The sequence below is a fragment of the Rhinolophus hipposideros genome (genome assembly GCF_964194185.1).
Source record: "Rhinolophus hipposideros genome assembly, chromosome: 15".
NCBI classification, from domain to species: Eukaryota; Metazoa; Chordata; class Mammalia; order Chiroptera; family Rhinolophidae; genus Rhinolophus; species Rhinolophus hipposideros.
The window spans coordinates 27,192,372-27,214,151 of NC_138061.1; the positions used below are offsets into that span (position 1 = coordinate 27,192,372).

The window sequence follows — 21,780 nt, forward strand, 5'->3', positions numbered from 1 at the left end:
TGACCAAAGGGACTGGGGAAGACTTTATGGAGGAAGTATGACAGGGATTTCTATGGAAGAAGGAAGATGGGATAGGGGAACAGCATGGGCAGAGCAGAGAACTATCAAAAGTGCTGGATGGGAGGAACAAGCTATTGGGTAAGTGAACATGGAAGACTACAGCAAGTGGAGTGGTCAGTGGAGGGACAGGAGATGGAGGCATGTGAATCTGTTGACACAGAGCCTTGACTCTATTCCATAGGAAGCCACTGATGATTCTTGAGGAAAGGAGCAGCATGAGCCAAACTTTAATAACTAGAAACAGTAGGAAGGACGATTGGAGAGGAAAGATAATGAAGGCAGGAAAATTAGTTAGATGGCTACTGCAACTATTTTCACCATGTACCTGTACCCTGACTCACTGAGAAAAGGTTCAGCAAACGCACTTGACCGAGGCAGGGCAGTGTGTTTTATAAAGCCATTGTATAAAGGTTTCTATTTTAAAGATTGAAACAAAAACATCTTGTTTCCTTAAGTGTTGATTTTCAATTATCCCCAAACTTAAGATAGGCCAGGTACTGGCATAACGGGAAGAGGACTTATTCACCTATTCTTCTACAGTTTCATGGAAAAAACTCAATGGTTGAAATACACTACAATTTGGTATAATTCAACCCAAAGAATAATGTAATAAAAATTATTTTTTTTTACATCAAAATTCGACCCATTATTTGGCTTGTAGAATGACGCTCCTTCTTAGCACCTATCATGTTTTTCCCAAGAGAGGGCACCATTGCTTAAAACCTGGCCACTCTGATGCAAAGACTTGCTTCCTGTCTCCATGTCACCTCTGCAATTCCTCTCCTTGTGCCTCTGTGGAGTCAGTGGTCTGCCATGGCAGAGGGTAGCAATGGCAAGGAAAGGTTCCGTTGAGGTTCTGGAGGATTCAGGGACCATACTCGGGGCCTTCTAGCAGTGGCTGCTCAGTGAGGTGGGAGGAGAGCTGGGACCCTATGGTGCAGTCGTTGGAGCCACTCTGCCATCTGGACCTGTGTCTGGTTGAGCTCCTACACAGAGGTATTTAACCTCTAAGGTCAGTTTATGTGATGGGATAGATGCTAAGCTTCTCATACTCTAAATGTATTTTGGAGAAAAGGGGGTTAAATATTCTCCTTAGCTCTCATAATTCAGACCTATTTTACTCTTCAAGATCATAAGCTACTTAAGGTCTATCATACCCATTGTTATAGCCCCTGCAGAGTCAAGGATGGTACCTGCTCCCTGGAGCTCAAAGACAGCAGGGCATCATAGCATCGGTGTTAAGAGCACACATCTGGAAGTCAACCTGCAGAGTCCAACTCCTGGCTCCACCATTTACTACCTGACCTTGGGCAAATGACCTTGGGCTTATTTTCTCTAGGCCTCAGTGTCCTCATAAAGTTTTTGAGAGAGATAAATGAGGGCAGTCTCTGGTAATATTGCCTGGCATGTACTAAAGCGCTGGATAAAAATTTTCTTAATAAAAAAGTCAAAGTTGGAGCCAGAGAGAATCTTAGAAGTTATCCCCTCATTGTATAGACCTGGAAACTGAGGTCCAGAGATATTAGTTGTTGCTCACTCTCCAACTAGTTAGGAACAGAGCCTAGATGAGAATTTAGGTCTATCTGATTCCATGTCCAGTGCTCTTCCTACCACACCATCTGCATGTTAAATCAAAGAAACCCTGGTGAGCAACACAATATGGATTGCAGGTTCCTACTGGATTACTCTAAGGTTCCCAAAATGTCTCTGGACAAAAACAGACATGGGTCTGATGCATGGGTCTGTCCTCCCTGCCACAGGGGGACTTCTCTTAATGCTTTAAGAATTGACTTAAAAATAAAAAAAATGAAAAGGATTCAGAAGGGAATGAACATGAGATGACTGTAATACTACCCACTCAAGGCCAAGGAAAGGGGACCAGGAAGCCCAAGGGCAGGGAAGGCAGGTGCGGGTGCTGCGGACAGGGTGGAGCTGGCCAGCTGAGATTTATGTTTATGCATAATTCTGCTCTCCTCATGCCATTTTAGAGAGCCCTGCTGATGAAGAGGAACAGTGGTCAGATGACTTTGTAAGTATTTGCTCCTGAGAATAGGAGGGTACCGTTTCCACCAGGGCTGTGGGTGGCCTTTTTAAGGGCTTGTTTCCAAATTACATGCTGGTGGTCTGCTGCCCGTCACAGAAGGGAGATGGTCGGGCTGGAAGGGCCACCTACAGACAAGGTAGCAATAACCTCATAGGGGCTGACTGGAGCTAGCGCCATGTGCCAGGCTAAGGGAGTTACACACATTGCCTCATCTACTCTTCAGCACAGCCCTGAGTGGGCATCCTTATCCCCACTTTCTGCTGGTATTCAGGGTACCCATCAGCATGGCCTAAACAGATGTTAAAATGTTGAAATATTTCTGTATCAGTTGGCAAATGCCTGTGCCCTGAATCCCTCAATGCCCATCACTACCTGGCCCCTGCTCAGGAGCCCTAAACAAGTGAACAACTGATGTGCCAGTCAACGCCTGGCACATCAAGGGGCCATGGTCAGGACCTGGGCTGTATTAGTTGGTAAACATTTTGAATATCAGCCCTGACCATTTTACAGATAAAGAAACTAAAGGCATGGAGAGTTTAAGTAACTTGCAGTTCCAAAATTCAAACCCAGGCCCTCTGATATCACACGCAGGCTTTTAAACTCCAAGGTGCTTGCTGTGACTGAGTGGACATTAGAGCATGAGGGGCCACAGAGTAAGAGTGAGGGGCCTGCCTTTGATGACGTTGGGGGTAGTGTGTCAGAATTCACTGTAAACCTCTTCAAGGTGGCTCTGCAACCCACAGGGCCTCAGCAGCCACTTCTCTCTTAGGCTGAGTCTTACAGGGACATCCTAAATACTTCTCTTCACAACTATTCCTCACATATCACTCATGCAGAATATTAGCCTGCTCCAATCTGTAAATTTTATGTCTGAAAGGGATCCAAGACGGTCCTCACACAACAACACACCATGTAAGGAAACTAAGGCCAAGAGAATGAAAATGACTTGCCCACCGTCACTCACTCAGTGGCCCAGAATGAGAACCCAGGATTCCTGTCCAGTACCAAGAATTGAGCCACAGCCCAGCATCATGTTGTGTACACTACCTGGAGTTTATTCAGAGGATTAGGAGACAGGAGTTCCTTCCTTTTCAACTGCAGAGAAAAGATTTTTTTCAAAGAGGGAACGAGATGGCCTACGTATAAGTCCGTTGGGCATGGAGTTATTTCCCAGCAGCACTGCAGCTGCGCTCCCTGCTGGTGGCACTCACCGCGCCACATCTGAATCAAAGTTAAGAAGCTGGTCCTCAGCTGAATAAGGGAAGCCAAGAAAATTGAGTTTGCTGGTTGGATAAAAAGAACACACAGTGGGAACTTAGAAAACACAAAATAAAATCAGCCTGGAGTGGAGGGAATTATTTGTCTCAAAGGCAAACAGCCAAAATCAAGGAACTAACTATAATAAGGACTGAGTCAACATTCATTCACAATTATTTTTACATTATTGGATTCCCATTGCACACAGAATGAAATCCAGGCTTGTTGCTAAGATCTCTAGGCCTCATGAAATCTGACCCCTGTGGACCTATCCAGCCTTCCCTGCACCCCCTCTTCAGGCCCTTGCTCGTCACAGCCCAGGAGCACAGGCCTACCCTCTGTGCTTACAACAGGGCAAGGTCCGGTCCACCTCAATGATTTCAGACTCATGGTCCTTGGGCAGGAGAAGGTAGAAGGGAAAATGAGAAAAAAACAAAGAGCATTCCCATTCTTCCTCACGTGGTTGGCTCCCTCTTATTCTTCAGGCTTGGTTTAAATGTCTCCCTCCCGGGAAGGCCTTTCAGGTGCCCCCATCCAAGGTAGAATTGCTCCTCCCATTGCTCTCTGCCTCAGGACCCTGGTTATTTCCTTCAGTGCATCTGTCACTACTGATAGCTACTTTAGCAGTTTGATGATCTACTTATTATTTATTATTCACTATGTGTTTGTCGTTGGTTTTCCCTGCTAGAATATAAGTTCTGTGAGGGCAGGGATTATGCTCAGAGTTAAGCACGATGCCTGGCACACATTAGGTACTCAATAAATGTTAATTAATTAAATGAATGAATGGACAATTTGAAATTTTGTCTGATTACACATTCCCTTCTTCAAAGTTTCCATCAGATTATCCGACGTGTAGCACTTGCTCAAGTACTGAATGAATAAATGAATTTTGTTTACCAGAATTGAAACTAATTTGAGGGAAGGGGGATTTGCAAGAACTGTTCCAGAAGTTTGAACATATTTCTTTTTTCTTCTCGTGATAAAAAAGGTATTCAATGCATTCCACTGTGTTTGAAGGAGGAGGGGCTCATGGTACGTCTCTCACAGAAAAGATTTTCCAAATGAAGGACCAGCCCTGCACTCCTGAGCACCCATTTCCTCCTCCTCAGTTCCTTCAGAGCCCAGGGCAGCCGCTCCATTCATTCATTCATCCCACAGCTGTTTATGGGCACCTACCCTGTAGCAGGACCTGTGCTGGGTCCTAGATACACAGGTTCTGTCCTGCCTCACTGGGCAGGCCAGTGTCAGAGGAACAGCTGCCAGGCACAGCTACCATGGAGTCTCTCTTCCTCTACCTGTCTGCTACCTCTGCCACTGTGGTCCTCTCAGTCAGGCTGCTCTGCCTGAGGGACTGCAAGGACCCCAGTGTCCTGCCCAGTCTGCATACTGCTCCTCAGCCTCCAGGGAATTACGTCTCAGAAGCCCCATTTCTGCACCATGAAAACGGAAACGAAGTGGGGCACCCAAACGTCTCTCACTCAGACACTTGTGTCTGGGTGCCCACTGATTCCTTCACTATCCAGATGTTTATTAAAACTACTGCTTCTCAGCACTTGCACTGATGTCTCCCTGGGAGGCCGCCACAGCAGCGATCAGGTCCTTGGCCTGGATGAGGAGGGTCCCCACCACTTCATACTGCACTAGATTAGCTTTGGGAAGGCAGGCTCTTGCCCTGTTAATCGTCCCCTTGGGCCGCCCTTTCACTCCCACTCCACTTGCTAGGCCCCACCTGAGAATAGTGATTGCTTTCTCCAGAACACACACAGCAGACTCAAATGACTCAACTCCATACCTCAGTTTCCTCAACTATAAAATGGGATTTTAAAAACCTCTCATATGATTGTGGTGAGGAGTAAATGAGGTATGCAGTACATAGAAATGTTGTTATTATTAATTATTATCATTATCATGATTCTACTCAGCCTTATTTCACATTCATGTTCAGGAAAGAGTTTTGAGTCCCACCTAACAACTCCATCTGCTATTACTGAGATAAGTGTTTGGAAAAATGCCCCCTAAGGAATTTTCTTACCTCACCCCTTCCTGTCCCTTCTAGCTCTCCCACTCTAGGACAAGGACAAGTACCCTCCTTGGGCTCCTGCCTCCTTTTATTCCCTCTCCTGACACTCCTCCAACCACCTCGGAAAACACTCTCTTTTCAGCCTCCTTTTTCATTCCTTATCCTGCTTTTTCACCCTACTCCTCTCCTCTCCCCATTTCCCTACAGACAGAGGAGGAAGGGACAGTCCTCATTCATTCATTCATTCACTCACCCATTCATTCCAAACATACTGAGCTCCTATCATGTGCCGGCCCTGTTACAGGTCCTGAGGATACAGCAGTGAAGGAAACACTACACCTGCATCACGTATCCCTGCATCAGTGTTATACAATTGCAAGTAAAGGAGACAGGCCGAAGGGCGGGGGCATCATTCATTCACTGGAAAATCATGTAAGAATCATGCATGCGTCAGGCAGTCTGTGGGGGAGTAGACACTGAGGTCAGAGGGCCTCTTAAGTCCTGAACCACATATTTCCTCCACATGAATATACGTATGCATGCTAGTAAACTGTCGATGACCAAAATGCACAAGAAGCTTGTAACTGGCTCTGGGGAGAGGAACTGAGTGGCTGGGATAAAGACTTCACTACATCCTTCTGAACCGTTTGAACTTCAGACCATGTTAATGTAGTTTTCAGTATTAACTTACATAAAATTTACGTTAAAAAAAAAAAGAAAGAGAGTGGACATTGAGTCAGTTAGCCCCTGTGGCTTACCAGCTCTGTTTACAAAAAAAAAAGAACTTTTAAACCTCATCTCCTCAAAAGTATCTACGTATTTCTGTGTATCTCCTTACCCTCTCCTTATTAAACTTACTTTTTCCTCAACTGTCAGCTTTCATGATAAATAAAACCTGTTGGTTATTCTATTTTATTGAGCCCTTTTTCTGTCTTCTTCAAAAACATTTTCTCTCTGACTGTCCTTTGGCCACGTACAGTTTCAGCTACCCTGTGGGTTAAATGGTCCACCTGTTCCCCAGGACAGTGATCAACGTGATCAATTCTGCAGCAGAAAGGCAGGGCTTGCACCCCAGCTTTGCCTCTACTGGCTGCCTAACCTTGGTGAGCCAGCCTCTCCAAGCCTTGTTTCCTTGTTCTGACAGTGGTGCAGCCGCTCTGGCCCCCTAAAGCAGGAGCTGTCCTGACGACTAAGCGCAGATGGGCACTGAGCAAGGTGTCTGTATTACAGGACAGTGATTATGAAAACCCAGACGAGCACTCGGACTCAGAGATGTACGTGCTGCCTGCCGAGGAGACGGGAGACGATAGTTACGAGCCACCACCTGTTGAGCAGGAGACGAGGACAGTTCACCCAGCACTGCCCTTTGCCAGGGGCGAGTACGTAGGTGAGACCGCCCACTGCCCCAGACCCTGGGTGCTCAGCCTTCCGGGCAGCGGGGAGGTGGGTGTAGGCCGTGGTTGGTGGGCATCTCCCACTCACCACCTCCAAGTGGGTCATCTGGTCACTCACAGGTAACGGAGCCCCAACTGGCAAGCTTGCCCATTTGAGGGGAAAGGTGTCCTTTCTAAATCAGGAATATTGAAAATGGGCTAAAGCTAAATGAGCACACCCTGATGGTTGCTCCTAACTCCCAACAGTCCCTTGAGAAATCAACTCCGAGACTGATTGATAGTCCCCATTTCTCTTCCAACTTCCTGTGCACAAGGTTCTGGAATTTCTCTTGAGACATCTGTACAGAACAAGGACAACGGTCAAGGATCCCAGTGTCTGCTAACACTCCTCTTTCCTCCACAGCTGCCCCACACTGACTGACTTGACACAGAGTCTAGACTGGACGTTTTACTGGGGGTGGGGTGGGGGTGAGGAACTAAGCCTGCAATTAGCCTCAGAGGTTAAATGGACACAGCTCAGGTCTGGTCCCCAAGCCTGAGTGTGGCTTTTACGATCTCACAAGAAGTCTGTGTTCAGTCCTAGGAGAGGCGCCTGTCAGTGATAATCACCAGTGACGCTCTCATTTGTACAGCGCAACCCTGCCTGTCAAGGGCTCTGGGTCCACTATCACTGCCATTAACTGCGTCCTCACCGCCACCAGGCACTGCTGCTTCATGCCACAATTAATGTACTGAGCACCTATTACGTGCCAGAGCTACGCTAAGCACTGAGCATTCAGCAACAAGCAAGACAGACATACTCCCAGCCTTTTTATAGTTTACAACTTAGTGCTTTCCAGTCCTGGCCTACTGGGCTCTCTAAATAATCTTATGAGAGAAGTATTCTGCCTCGCGCTGAAAGGAGGAAAGTGAGGCTCAGAGGAGTGAACTAAAGGTCCAGCTCCAGTGGTGGAGCTTGGATGCGAGCCAGTCAGCTCAGCCTCCAAAGTGCACGCTCTTCACCGCTCTGCTCCACACACCATCTACCAACAATACTTTTCAGTGACCTTGTTCAATGATCTCCACAACCCTGGGAGGGAAGGGGCTGCACTAGGCCCATTTACAGACCAGGAAACCACAATTCAGGGTGGTTGAGTGGTTCATTCAAGGGCACACTCTTCAAAGCCTGTCTTCTTTCAAAGCCCACTTCTGGTGGGCTTACATCTTAAGAAATCTAGGTAAACTCCAAGAGCTGCCAATAAAACTACAAAAACTGACAAAGTTATAAGCACAGCAAAGTAGAGGCCCTCATGGCTCTGGAAAGAGGCTTCCATGGAGGCATTGAATGTGCAGTTAAGCACACACCTTCTACTAGGCGAGGTCTGGGTGAAGGGCAGCAGCAGGCACCAGGAGGAGAGCAGAGTTGGGGGCACGACAGGCAGAGGCAGCTGCATCAAGCTGCGGACAGTCTGTGGCAGGAGGAAGCAGCAGGAAGCCAGTGTAAATGTCCATGCTCTTCCCTGGGTGGGGAGCACACCAGTTATTCCTGTGCTAAGATTTTTCTCCAGTCCAAAGCCGTGCTCACAGAATCGACTGGGTAGACGCCATGTTGCCTAGGCCCTCTACCACATTACCCGGGTAGGATCAGATCTGTTAGGTGTCGCCTCTGCGAGACACTGCTCAACCTGCTTTCACTGCTTTCTTCCTGATCCCTACAATAACTCTTTGAGGGGGGTGTGATGACCCTGGTTTTAAAAATGAGGAATGTGAGTCCAAGAGAGGTTGAATAATGAATAACTAGCCTGAAAGAACACAGCTAGTGGGTGGCAGATCTGGGGACCAAACTGAGGGCGCCTTGGCTTCAGAGCCTAGACTCCTTCCCTGGTAGCTTTTGAGGAAGCTCCTAGATGGGTTCTCCCTGATTTGAGGGAAATCGTTAAGGGGGAGAATGTGTAGTTTCACTCAGATGAGTAGTGGCAACCCTGAATGCACTGTAGAATAACTTGGGGACCTTTTAAAATCCATAATGCCAGGTCCCTCCCTACAAGTTCAAACCAGTTATGTCTGGGAGGGGCCCTGGGCCTTGGCATTTTTTAAAGCTCCCAGGTGGTTTTTATGTGCAAGTGGGATGGAGAATTACTGCCCTTAAGGGTTCATAGAGCAAGTGAACCCTGGAGGAGCACCCCCTTAGACTCCCACACTGCCAAGGTCATCATCCACTCTGTTTGGTAGGGTCCTGGGCTGTCAGCTCTGCTGAGTTCATGGGTCTCTACCTCTCCTCAGGGAGGATGTTTTTGAGGAGGACATTCTTTTGGTTTTTATAATGTAAGTCAACAGGTACTTGAAATTTTTTGCCTCTTATATCATTTTACTCTTTTAAGGACTTCCCCACTAATCATTTCTGGCTACAGAGATGCCAAAGGTTTCATATTTTCTAGATCATTCCCTCCAGGGAATGATCCAGAGCCCCTTTCATCTTATTCTTTGTTATTCCTTTCAAGACAATCGATCCAGCCAGAGGCAGTCTCCGCCGTTCAGCAAGACCCTGCCCAGTAAGCCGAGCTGGCCTTCAGCTAAAGCGAGACTGGCCTCCACGCTGCCGGCCCCGACTTCTCTGCCGAAACCTCAAGTCCCACCCAAACCCAAAGATCTTGAGGATGAGGTAAAGTACATCTGTCCGGAAGGCTTTCCAAACCACCTGGAAGGAAGGATGCAGGGGAGGGTGGAGGCGCCAGGACGGTCTGGACTCGCGCATGTCTTCCTTCCTCCATCGCCGCTCTCCAGCCAGCACTGACCACCCCTGCCCCACTCTAACTCTCCAATGTTGTGCTGAAAGGGAGTTTTTTTCTCTCTCTAAAAATGGCATATATGACTTTCTTGTAAACATTTTCATTCACTAGAGACGTATGGTATAAAATCAATACTGGATCTGTGCCCTTCTTATTATCCCTTCTCTCTTTTCCCTTAATTTCCTGTGAATCTTCTCTTTCCTCTCTATAAGATAGTTCCCTATCTTTATTCTCCTTTGCTTCTCTGCCCTGTCCCACATCACTTCCTCTCCTCCACCTTCTTTTCTCTCTGCTCCTCCAAGGTACTCCTCTAAGATACAGAGGGGTACGGTGGGGCATGTGAAGGAGACCCCTCGTCTATAAAGAGAGCTGATAGTAGTATCTAGCTTACTGAGTTGTTATAAGGATTAAGTGAGATAACACATAAAAAGTACTCAGATGAACACCTGGCAATAAGTGCTCAATAATTGGTTGTTTTTTTGTTTCTCCCAGTACCCATCTTGGCTACTCACCAAGGCAGGTTGTAAAACCCCTTTTGAGATCTGATTAACTCATTTCCCTCATATCAATATAAAATCACTCCCTCTCTATTTTTATGGTTAATTATTATTGACAAAGATGCTAAGACAATCAATGGGGAAGGAGCAGTTTTTTAAACATTGTGCTAAGATAACTGTAAAGAATGAAAGTGGACCCCTTTCTCACACCATAGGCAAAAATTAACTGAAAAATGGATCATAGACCTAAATGTAAGAGCTAAAACTATAAAACTCTTAGAAGAAAACATAGGTATAAATCTCTATGACCTTAGGTTAGGCAGTGGTTTCTTAGATACAACACCAAAAGCACAAACAACAAAAGAAAAATAGATAAAATGGACTTCAAAATTTTAAAATTTTCTGCTGTAAATAACACTGCCAAGAAAATAAAAAGACAACCTATAGAATGAGAAAAAAATTTTTCAAATGATATATGCGGCAAGACTTATATTTAGAACATTTAAAGAAATCATATAACTCAATAATAAAAAGACAATTAACCCAATTAAAAAGGGGCAAAGGAGTTGAACAGTCTTTTCTCTAAAGAAGATATACAAATGAGCAATAAGCACATGAAAAGACCCTCAACATCTTTAACCATCACGGAAATGCATATCAAAACCATAATTATGGAAGGAGAACTGACTGGGTGGTGAACACACAATGGGATTTATAGATAATGTAATACAGAATTGTTCACCTGAAATCTATGTAATTTTACTAACAATTGTCACCCCAATAAACTTTTCAAAAAACCACCATAATTAGATACCACTTCGCACCCTTTAGAAAAGTTAATCAAAAAGACAGACAATATCAAGTATTGGTGAGTATATGGAGAAATTGGAACCCTCAGACATTGCTGGTGGGAATGAAAATGGTACAGTCACTTTGGGAAACAGTTTGGCAGCTCTTCAAACTGTTAAACATAGGGCTATGATATGACCCAGGAATTCTACCACTAGGCATATTCCCAAAAGGAATGTACATCTGTAAAAAACTGGTACATGAATGTTCATGGCAACACTATTTGTGATAGTCAAAAAGTGAAAACAACTTAAACGTCCAGCACCTGATGAATGGATAAACAAAACGTGGTATAGCCATACAATGGAATATTATTTAACAAGGAAAGGAAGTACTGATACATATTACAATATGGTTGAACCTTGAAATTATTATGCTAAGTGAAAGAAGTCATAAAAGACTACATCCTGTAGGGTTCCATTTATCCACAATGTCCAGGATGGGCAAATATTAAAGGCAGAGAGTAGATTAGTGGTTGACTAGGTCAGGGGAAGAGGTGAATGGGGAGTGACTAATGGGTACAGGGTTCCTTTTGGGGTGATGAAAATGTTTTAAAATTAGATTGCGGTAATGGTTGCACACTCTGTGATTATACAAAACCCACCAAATTATACACTTCACATTAGGGGAAATTAATGATATATGAATTATATCTCAATAAAGATATTTTTAAAATCATTCCTCCCCATATAGTAAACTATGACTGTACAGCGGTCTTTTCATTTGTATCTGCATTTCGTTTAGGCTGATTACGTGGTCCCTGTGGAAGATGAAGATGAAAACTACATTCATCCCACAGAAGACAGTTCATTCCCATCTGAAAAAGGCAAGCACTTGTAGTTATAAGCATCTGCAAACTTGTAGCAGTTGGTGGGGTTGTACAGGACTACTTGGTAGCAAGCACCTCGGGGCTCAGAATGACCAGAGGACCCAGTAAGTCTCCTAGCCCTTGTCTGTGTTAAAGAAGCATTTACCCTCTTCCTTGGTCCTCTTCCATGATTAATAGTCCTATCTCAAATTACGAAAGCACCTCGGTGCTTATCATTAGCTCTCCTCACTTAGAATGCTTTCTCATAAAACCTAATACTCACAAAGTCGCAAGCCACCATGTGGGCCTTACAAATATGGCACCAGGAACAATGCCTGCAGAGGATGGCAAAGATGAAAGTGAAATGTGCTCTGTGTTCTGATCCTTTAAATTTAGTGCTATTTCAGGCCCATGAGAAATACGTTGTTGTCACAGAATAACAAATGCAATTACAAATTACCTTAAAAAGCCAGTGCCCCATCCCCTCAGGGGAACAGTGCCTGTTTCCTCTGGATATAGTCACTGGAAGAATACAATCTTGTGTAAGTGATGCCTCTTCAAGTAACATTACTCATCTAATAAGCTTGACTCTGACGTAGCAGTAGTCAGATTTTCCTCTGCCATTCTGTCACAACCCTTTCTTACATTCCCTAAATGTCACCAACAGCTTCAAGACCCACCTGAATTCCTAAGCCACCCATCACCATGAAACAACAAATACACATTAAACATCCCCTCCCAAACAAACCCCTCGAATTCCAAAAGAAACCGTATGTGTTGCATGTGGCAGAGGAGGTCTGGCTATTCATTTGGCACCTTCATGGTTAGATTCAATATACTTCTCCTGATTAAACAAACAAAGAAACAAACAAATCTCTCATCTCCTGGACCTCCAGTTTGGCAAATGAAATTCCAAGCCACTATTCACTTTAACAAAATCCCTATCATAAAATAATTTGGTTATTTCTTTTATCATTAGTATATTCATTCTAAAGGTGTTTCTTCTGAGAAGGCTTCTTTTAACAACTTATGGGCTTAATGAGTATGTTTCCCATTCTTTGCAAATTCTCTGGTCTGAACTGCCATTTCCACAATGCATTTTTTCGTAAGTGTGAATCTCCTTCAGTAGACTGTATCAATAACATTATATATATATATATATATATATATATATATATATATATATATATATATATATATATATATATATATTTGTGTGTTTAAGCTCCCCTGGTAAACAGATCAACCAAGCCAAACAACACCTCCAAGCCAGCCCCTCCTCCAGTGACAGCTTCAGGTAAAGTATATGCATGATTTGGGTGGGCTTTTTTAAATTGTGAAATGATGATATTTGGGGGGTTGGTTTTTAATCTATTCCAAATAAGCTAAACAACTGAGATCAAATATTAGTCTCCTGTATTTTCAAATTTCTTAATAAATGGTAAATCTTATTCTCATCCTCATTCACTGTCTGGTGGCATGAGTGTTAAAAGGACCCTGCCCCCCGTGCTCCTGGACCTCTATTGCACAAATCCTACTTTTCATCCTACCTCTCTGGGCACTTTGCTGGCTTCTTCTCCTTCTCTTCTCCCTGACTGAGGATGTCTGCTTCCTTCAGTCCTCAGTCCTTTGCTCTTCTTTCAGAATCGTGTGTAGTGGTTGAGAGCTTGGATTTTGAGCCAGACAGACTGGGTTGGAAACCCAGTGCCCTCAGTTACCAGCTGTACCCCTTTGGCCCTGCAGTTCACCTTTCCAAGCATCAGGTTTTCCCATCTGTAAATGGGGATAATGCACTGTGACAGGAGCATACTGAAATGGTGAATGGGAAACTCTTAATGCAGTGTCTGGCCTACGGTAGGTGCTTGGTAAAGAGTATTATTTTTTACTCCTTAGGGTTCATCCATTCTTCTGGCTTCACTTCTGTCTAAGCTGATAACTGTCTAGTGTCCAACCCTGACCTGAAGTGCCTTCTGAATGCCTCTATGTTCCCATTGTCTCAAGCACAATGCTTCCATCGCCGCCCTACCCTTTGGGCATCCCTGTTCCTCTTTGCATGTCAGCCTCAGGCTACATGTCTCAGCACCTGTGTTCTTTCCAAGTCTGCTATTTCTTTTTCCTGAATTTGGTCTTTTATTTTAATTGCCACCACCCTAGTCTAGGCTTTCTTTACTTTACCACTTTACACTGTCTGTCGGTGACAGTCCACTAGCCACACCCCTGCTGCTAGGCGCTCTCTTCAGTCACTAGGCTGAACTTCGGAAGGCCTTCAGATGTTGCCAGTTTCATCCCATTACAAAGCTAGTGTTGACCATGTCGCCGCTACCCAAACCTTGAACTCCCAGTGGTTCCTAGTTGTCTCCTGTAGGGTGTGTCAACCCTAAAACTGAGGACCATGACGCAGAGGGTGCCCTCACTCCCACGCTGTTACAGCACAAAGAGGTGCAGGAGGCTCCCTCCAGCCTTCACGCCTTCCCCGCCTCCCCTCCATCCATCTCCCTCAGTCAGTCTTTCCCTCTCCCAGAGGTGAAGTCTGAACACAAGAGATTGGGAGACTGAGCTCTGCTTCCAGAGAAAGGATCCCTGGGAGAATATGAAAGAATTTTGTTTTGTTTTTATTTTTTTGTAAACTCACTTCTTGTGTAATTGTTGACCGTCTTCACAAGTTCTGGTCTTCTTTATCCTCTGCCTTGGAACCCACGGGCTCTGTATGTTTCAGGAGTAGAGGTCAGAGCCATCTTATACAGCTCATCTTAATTTCTGGGAACAAATGTCTGTATACCAACCTAATACGTCAGGGTTGCTTCAGTCTCAGCTGAAATGGAGAGTCCTGACTCATAACTCAGACAGAAGGGCTATTCCTACCGGAACAGAAAATCTTTCATTGAAACAGATAAATGAAGGTCTAAAACCCCTTCTTTAGAAGAATAGTTCAATAATCTCTGGTGTTTGCATCTTAAAATGCTCTTCTTACCTAACAAGGACTTCTGCCTAAAACACACCCAATACTCCAATAATTCTATATTTCATGGGTCCTGCCTTTTGGTTGTTTTGTTGTCACTTTTTATTTTTTTTAATTTATTGGGGTGACAATTGTTAGTGAAATTACATAGATTTCAGGTGTACAATTCTGTATTACATCATCTATAAATCCCATTGTGTGTTCACCACCCAGAGTCAGTTCTCCTTCCATCACCATATATTTGTGTTGTCACTTTTATGACACCAAATTCTACCCGTTCTTCAAGGCCCAGATTGAGGTCTCCTGCTCCAGGAAGCCTCCTATGGTTTCTGCAACCTGAGAGAGCTTTCCTTTGCTATAAATCTCATCCTACTTACACTTAGCCCCTACCTGCTCCCTGATCACTTGGTACCTCACTTTAACCTTTCTAACTACATTGCAAGCTCCTTGAAGACATTGCCTCAAATGTCGCTTATTCAGAAGGCCTTTCCCGACCCTACATGGGCTAGATCCCCTTGGAGCGCACTCCTATAGCACCCTGCACTCCTCCTGTATCCCCAGATCCCTCCTGAGTTTTGTCTGTCTTGTAAGGCTCTCAGCACCATGTCTTGCTCACAGCTCTGTATCCATGACCTAGGCAGGACCTGACCCAGAGCAGGCACTGAAATGGTGGATGGGTCAGTTGGTTGAGAGAGTGACTGAGGCCCCAGCACTGGCTACATGTAAAGAATCACATGGTACCATCATGAAGGCATCAGCCCATTGTATTTATTATTCATTCATTTTCTATTAATTGAGTATAGTTACATGTTTATTACAGAGGCATCAGATGAAGAAACCAAACCTGAACAAGAAAATAATGTCCTGATTATATGATTGTTGGATATAGACAGGAGGAAGTACAGGGGGAGGGAGGAAGTGAGATCATTTGAATGATTAGACTACTTGCCTTTGGTTGTCTTTGAATAACCAACCAGCTATTATTAACCTTCAAAGCTTCAGATAGTGCCCGGATAGGCATCTTGAAAGTGCTAAGGTTTCAGGTGGCTGTTTCTGCCAAAATACCACACCATGTCACTTGCCTCTGGTTAATGTTGCTTTTGGCTCTTTGACAGCTAATAAGGTGCTTGCCAAGGATTAGGTGCAGTGGCAGGCTCTCCCTCTCCTTTATGTTCCAGACTGCAAAGCCCTGTAGCAGGACTTAGCTCAGACTCCAAAGCCAGAGGGTTCAGGTCTGATAGGTGCTGGATTTCTAACAAGCTAAGTAATGTCTCCATTTCTTAGTTTCCTCCTCTGAAAAATGGAGGGGAAAAAGGGCACCTATGCCTAGGGGTATTGTGAGAATTAAATGAGTAAATACATTTGAATCACATTCATAAAATGATAGCTCTGTTATTTATTATTGTTATTATTCAGAATCCCTAGTTTAACCTGCCCAGATTCATGAACAGTCTGGCAGGGTACCCTGTACACATCTCAGGGAACAATTGTGTTTCTTCCTTTTCATACAAAGTTTTACTTTAAATCAGGGTTTTTCAACTTCAGCACTACTGGTATTTGGGGCTAGAGAATTCTTTTTTCTGGGGGCTGTGCTGTGCATTGTCCAGTGTTTAGCAGCACCCCTCGCCTCGGGCCACTAGAGCACCAGTAGCCCCCCTTCCCCAGTGGTAATAAGCAAAGATGTCTCCAGACATTGCCAAACGTCCCTGGGGAGGCAAAAATCATTCCCAGTTAAGAACCACTGGTCTAAACAAAGTAAAAGACTGATAAATCCCACGGGCTTAGAATTTAGGGATTGTTAAGATTAAGGAAACTTACCAACCTTGTATGTAAAACTGAAAAGAGAACGGTGCATAAAACAACATGCAGCAGAAGGAAAAACTAAGGGTAAATTGTTGTTGTCCTAGTTGAGAAACTTTGGTAAGACCTGCACTGTTACATCCAACATTAGTATAATTTTTTTGCTCAATACACTTGAAACGAAACTGCCTTTTCTCTTTTATTATTATGCTTTTGGACACATCCCCCTCTATCGCATTCCCAATATCTCCCTTGGAGTATTCCGACCAAGAACCCGACTTTGCCAGAACACAGGATCTGGCAGTGAGGAGGGTACCAAGTTGTCCTACCCAGCCATGGCTCTAGGTCTCAGTTCAGGCCCAGAGCAGCAGACGGGCTCACTGGCCTGTGAAATAGGAGTCATGCTCCATGCTCCATCCTCCCGTGAGCATCCACAAAAGCTCCATCCCTCTGTTTCACTATCTTTCCCCACATAAGGGAGAAGCAGCATGCCAAATCATGCCCCAATGTAACAGTCTGAGGTGTTGACTGCGGAGGAAAGTGCCGTCTGGGCGTCAGAAGCAAATGGCCTTAGTTTTCAAGCCCCGTCCCGCTACTTCATTTCTCTGAGCCTCCTCTGTTTGCTCCACTGACGTTAGGTGAGGCTTAGAGAAGCACATTTAAAGTACCTGACACAGTGCTGAGCACCTCGAGATACTGCAGCAGTTGGTAACAAGTTGTAAAACAAAAACAGCCATAACCATATTTACTGAGATCCTTTCTGAGCTATTATTTCTCACTCATGTTTCATGTACAATTCGATGATCTTTGTACATCATTACATTTACAGAGTTTGGTGAGCATCACTGCAATCCAGTTTTAGAAACTGTCCTTGCCCATCCCAACTCCAAAAGATCCCTTATGTCGATTTATGGTCAATGCTGTTCCCACGCCCAGACCCAGGCAACCCCCTCCCTATCTGCTTTCTGTTGCTATAGATTTACCTTTTCTGGACATTTCATATACATGGTGTCATACAGTATGTAGTCTTTTCCATCTGGCTCCTTTCACTTAGCATGTTTTTGAACCTCAAATGCTTTTAATCCTTTTCCAGCACGATTACATTTGCCTAAGTCTTTCCATTTTTAAAGTTGCCCTATTATCTTACCACAATAACTCTGAGTTAGGTATCATAGGTAGTGGTGTCCCCATTTCACAGAGGAGGGAACTGAGGCACGGTGGCTTATAAGAGGTCAGAGAGCCAGTTTACTGGCAGAGAAACAACTAGAATGTTGTCTTCCTGGTGCAAGACCATATGTTTTCCAGCAGCGCTTATTCTGCCCCACCACCAGAGAACAGGCATGCCCTCTGATCTGATGGCAGAAGTTATTTATAAGGAGGGAAGGGGAAGGAAGACGTTGGCAGATTGTTTGGAGATATGAAGGAAAGGGAAGCTTTGCAGAAAAGCCAGGCAGTAGATGTGGCAACGATAATGAACGCAGGCCAGTGCAGCCCTTGGCATTTAAGAAAAGGGAAAACCCCTGGGAGGAAATTCTGACTGAGACCCTCTTTCTACTTCCTTATTTTCCAGACAAGGTTTTTTTTCCCCTTCTCTGAAATCTTCCATCAAAATCTATGAGTAGCCAAGTGTATTTTAAGGGTCAATCTCAGGTATTAAGAATTTGAAGAACAGTATCAATTTGGTACAATAACTAACGAAACAGAGTGAGAGTCACACTACATATTCAGATGACATTTCAGTTTCCTGTCACAAGAAATGCTACAAATTCCAAATGTCGTCTCTAAAATCACATCTAGGTCAGGTGATAGGAAGTAGGAGTTCCATGGGAAGTGGGAGTTCCTTTCTGGGGTGCTGGGGAAGGCTGCACATGGAGTCGGTGCACCCACTCTGTGCGGCTGCCTCATTCACGAGGGTTTACGGAAACTGGCACTGCGGGAGACTTGTGTGTAGACAAAGAGCAGATGGGCTCGGAGGGACAGGCTGAAGGCCTCTCTCTAGTCAAGTTCACGAGAGTAAACTTTCAGATCTCTATTCAGATCTCTCTTTTTAATACCTTGTGAGACCTTCTTTTCTTTTCTGTGTTTGCAATAGGTGGTCCTGTCAGATGAAGTGGGATGAAGCATGGGATACGTGTCTTCTCCTGTTATAAGTTAGGAGAGGGCAGAGGCCTGTCTCTACTTCCTCACCTCTTCCACAACCCCTAACATAGTGCCTTCATGTGCTTTACACATACCAGGTTCTCAGTAATTCTTGGTAATTATTACTTCAATGTTTACCTGTGTGTGCTGCTTTATCTCACAAACTAACATAATATATACTGAGGGCAGGTCTAACCTATATTTACAGAGTATCGCCCTTAAGTCCATTAGATATTGTGGACTTATAAATGTAGTAGGTTCTTAATAAACTGTTCCATTCCACTGAATTCAATGACTAGGCTTTGTCTCACTGAGCAATAACGTCCAGGCAGGAGAGCATCAGCTTCAGAGGAAGCAGGCAGGGTATGTTGAGGGAGCTGGCTTAGATTCTGGCCTCTCCCCATCCCGGCAGGCCTGCTCTTTATCCCAGTGGTGAAGCTCTGCCTGTCTCTCATCTTTCTCCCTCATGATGATTGTCTGGCTTCTATTTTCAGGTAGGGGGAGGGGAAATTGGGTGCAGTGGACAAGGCTCTTTGGGTTCCTTCTCTGACTCCAGAAGATGAGATCTGGGTGGTAGCTTGCCACTTGTCTCAATTTGTCTGTCTGTGCAATGGGCAAAGGCCCTGAGAACTCAAGGATGAATGAATGAGTACCCTCCGAATGTGAAATTAGGTGTAGGTATGGTGTTTAAGTGTGGTTATGAATGAGCAATGTCTACAGGTATGTATCGGGAGTGGTGAGTCTATGCCTCCATCTCTGGGCACCTCTGGTGTGCACATATGTGCCACTCTGAGCTCTGGGCTCCTGCCCATAGGGACCCTTGTGGGGCTCTCACTGAGCCCACAGAATCAGGGGCTCTGGGCTTGTCCCATGAGGTAAAGGAGAAGGACACTTAGAAATGTTCAGATGGAGTCCCTAACTCATATCGTAGTTCTCAGCTGATTAAACAGACATTTTGTTTTTAAATGTTTCATCACCTTTGCCTGCAGGTTTTCCCCAATAGTTTGAAAGTAAGCACCTATGTATGCTTAATTGAAAGTAATAAAAAATGTGCATGTGTTTCTGAGCCTGCCAAAAAGGCCCGCCTCACTGGGACCATCAGCCCCAGAGTAGGACTTGGAGACTGACCTGTGGTATATGTTTGTGCAGGTCGAAACAGTGGGGCCTGGGACTCTAAGTCATCTTTACCTGCTGTGCCATCCCCGCTGCCCAGGGCTGGGTGAGTACCTGTTACAGAGAAGCAGCTCTGAGATTTGAGTAGATGATCTCCAACACTGCTGTGAGCAGAACCTACCTGGAATCCACAAAGGAGTCCTGTCTGTGGGGGGAGGAGGGTGCTTTTCTGCTGTTTCCCTCCAGAAGGGCACACCTGTCCGAGCTCAGATACAGGTACACCCCACATCACAATAGGTGTGTTCTTGGGGATTGTGGAAATGAAACCCTACTGCCCTGTTCTCCTCCACCCTCATGGCATGCTTCGAGATGGACTAGGGGTGCCTCTGCGGAAATTGTAAGCTAGTAGTCTTTCCTCCCAGACACCTCTTGAGTCCACTGACCTACAGTGTTCCACAAGACAGTGGTTTCGGCACCTGAATCATTTTGAGTTCCCCTAGCAAGTGTTAACCATTAGTTTCTACTCTGTGTCTTCTCTTTCAAGCAGTTAATGCTTTCTCTCTGAACAAACGTGCACTTCACACAGCCTATCCTGGAGTGTTTAATCAAAGTAACACTGCCAAGGTTTCTTCCAAAAGTGAGATGAGATAATCATTCTTTCATATGGAGCTTACAAGGGCTTTTTGTAAATTGTCAGGTGAGGATTGTAATGTGCTAATATTACAGTGACCCCACAATTTTATATTGACTCAATGGGTTACTGCAAAAGCACATTTAAATAAATGTGTCTCAGCTTGCCTGCATGGTTATAATCTTAATTCTGCCTTTGTGTAAAGCAAAGAAATTCTTAATTTCAGGTTTTTTTTATACCAAAGCACTGCACACTTCTCTCTTGGCTCAGCTTTATCACTTTGGGCAAGTTACTGCGTCTCTTTGAGCCTCAGTGTACTAATCTCTAAAATGTGATAATATCCATTTTAAAAGGTTACTGTGATGTTTAAAAAACATGTGAAGAGCCTAACCCAGTGCCAGGTATCTTACAAGCACTTGGGAATTGTTAGTATTCTTCCGCTACATTTCCAGCTCTCAGTCAAAAGCAAAGCAAGAAAGAGACAAACAGTATTTAAAATAAACACAGAAAAAAAGCATTAAACCTTAGCAATATTAGATTCCAATCTCTATTGGAAATTAAAAAAACAAAAACAGAATGTTAGCTTAGGCAAGCACCTTTGGTTGCCTAAAAAACCACAGTGTTTTTCTAACTTGTGTTAATCTTGGATTTCTCTGTTCGGAATGAAATCCTAGGAGGTATCTGGCAGGGAACAGTCACCTAGAGGCAGGGCAGAAGTCGTCATGAGGAGGTGTCATTGCAACCTTTAAAAACACCGATTCTGGTCCTCATTTTACAGTTGAGGAAACTAAAGCTCCAACTAGTCTAACAGCCCAAAGAGGCTGGAGGTGACAGACTAATTAGCAGCAGGACTGGAATGAGAGCTCAGTTATGCCGACTCCCTGGCAACTGGTGGCCATTTACCCCTAACTAACCCCTTTGCCATCTGTCAGTGGACCCTATCTGAGGTTTGGGCATCACGACTAATTCCTGCTTCCATTTCTTTCTGCCCTTCATGGAGAGTCTTCCTACACACTCGTATCACTTTCAGGATTCCAGTTTAATTTTGAGAGTAAAATGATAAGTAGACAGCTCTGCTTTATCTTTTTGGTGTTTTAACAAAAGCTCATCTTTTTTCATCCCCCCAGGAAAAAGCCAGCTACATCACTGAAGACAGTAAGTTAATTCTGCACTTCAATATGCTTCATATTTCTCCCAGTGTTTATCCTTACCCATTTCTTTAAGCTGACAATGCTTCCAGCTAAGGTGAACACAGCAATCTTAGCAGCTCAAGCTGCTGCCTGGACAGTCCAAGAGAATCTTGGAATCCTCAGCTAGCCTGGGAAGGTGCTTCCCAGGAGGAGTTCATCTGCATTTGACCCTGGTGCTCCACTGAATGTCAGAAGTAGATCAGAGGCAGCGGCTAGGCTCTCTGCCTCTTATGACATCTGTCTTCCCC

At 44.6% G+C, this 21,780-nt stretch overlaps 1 protein-coding gene across 1 annotated transcript in view; it reads left to right on the forward strand.

The window, feature by feature from the left end:
- BLNK (B cell linker) overlaps positions 1-21,780 on the forward strand; it is a 65,573-nt gene that overhangs the window by 28,185 nt on the left and 15,608 nt on the right. Inside the window, exons 4-10 of the mRNA XM_081074760.1 lie at positions 2,049-2,089; positions 6,615-6,771; positions 9,259-9,419; positions 11,637-11,718; positions 12,926-12,997; positions 19,748-19,817; positions 21,470-21,497. Of these exons, the coding sequence (XP_080930886.1) occupies positions 2,049-2,089; positions 6,615-6,771; positions 9,259-9,419; positions 11,637-11,718; positions 12,926-12,997; positions 19,748-19,817; positions 21,470-21,497 (611 nt within the window). The remainder of the gene's footprint in view (positions 1-2,048; positions 2,090-6,614; positions 6,772-9,258; positions 9,420-11,636; positions 11,719-12,925; positions 12,998-19,747; positions 19,818-21,469; positions 21,498-21,780) is intronic.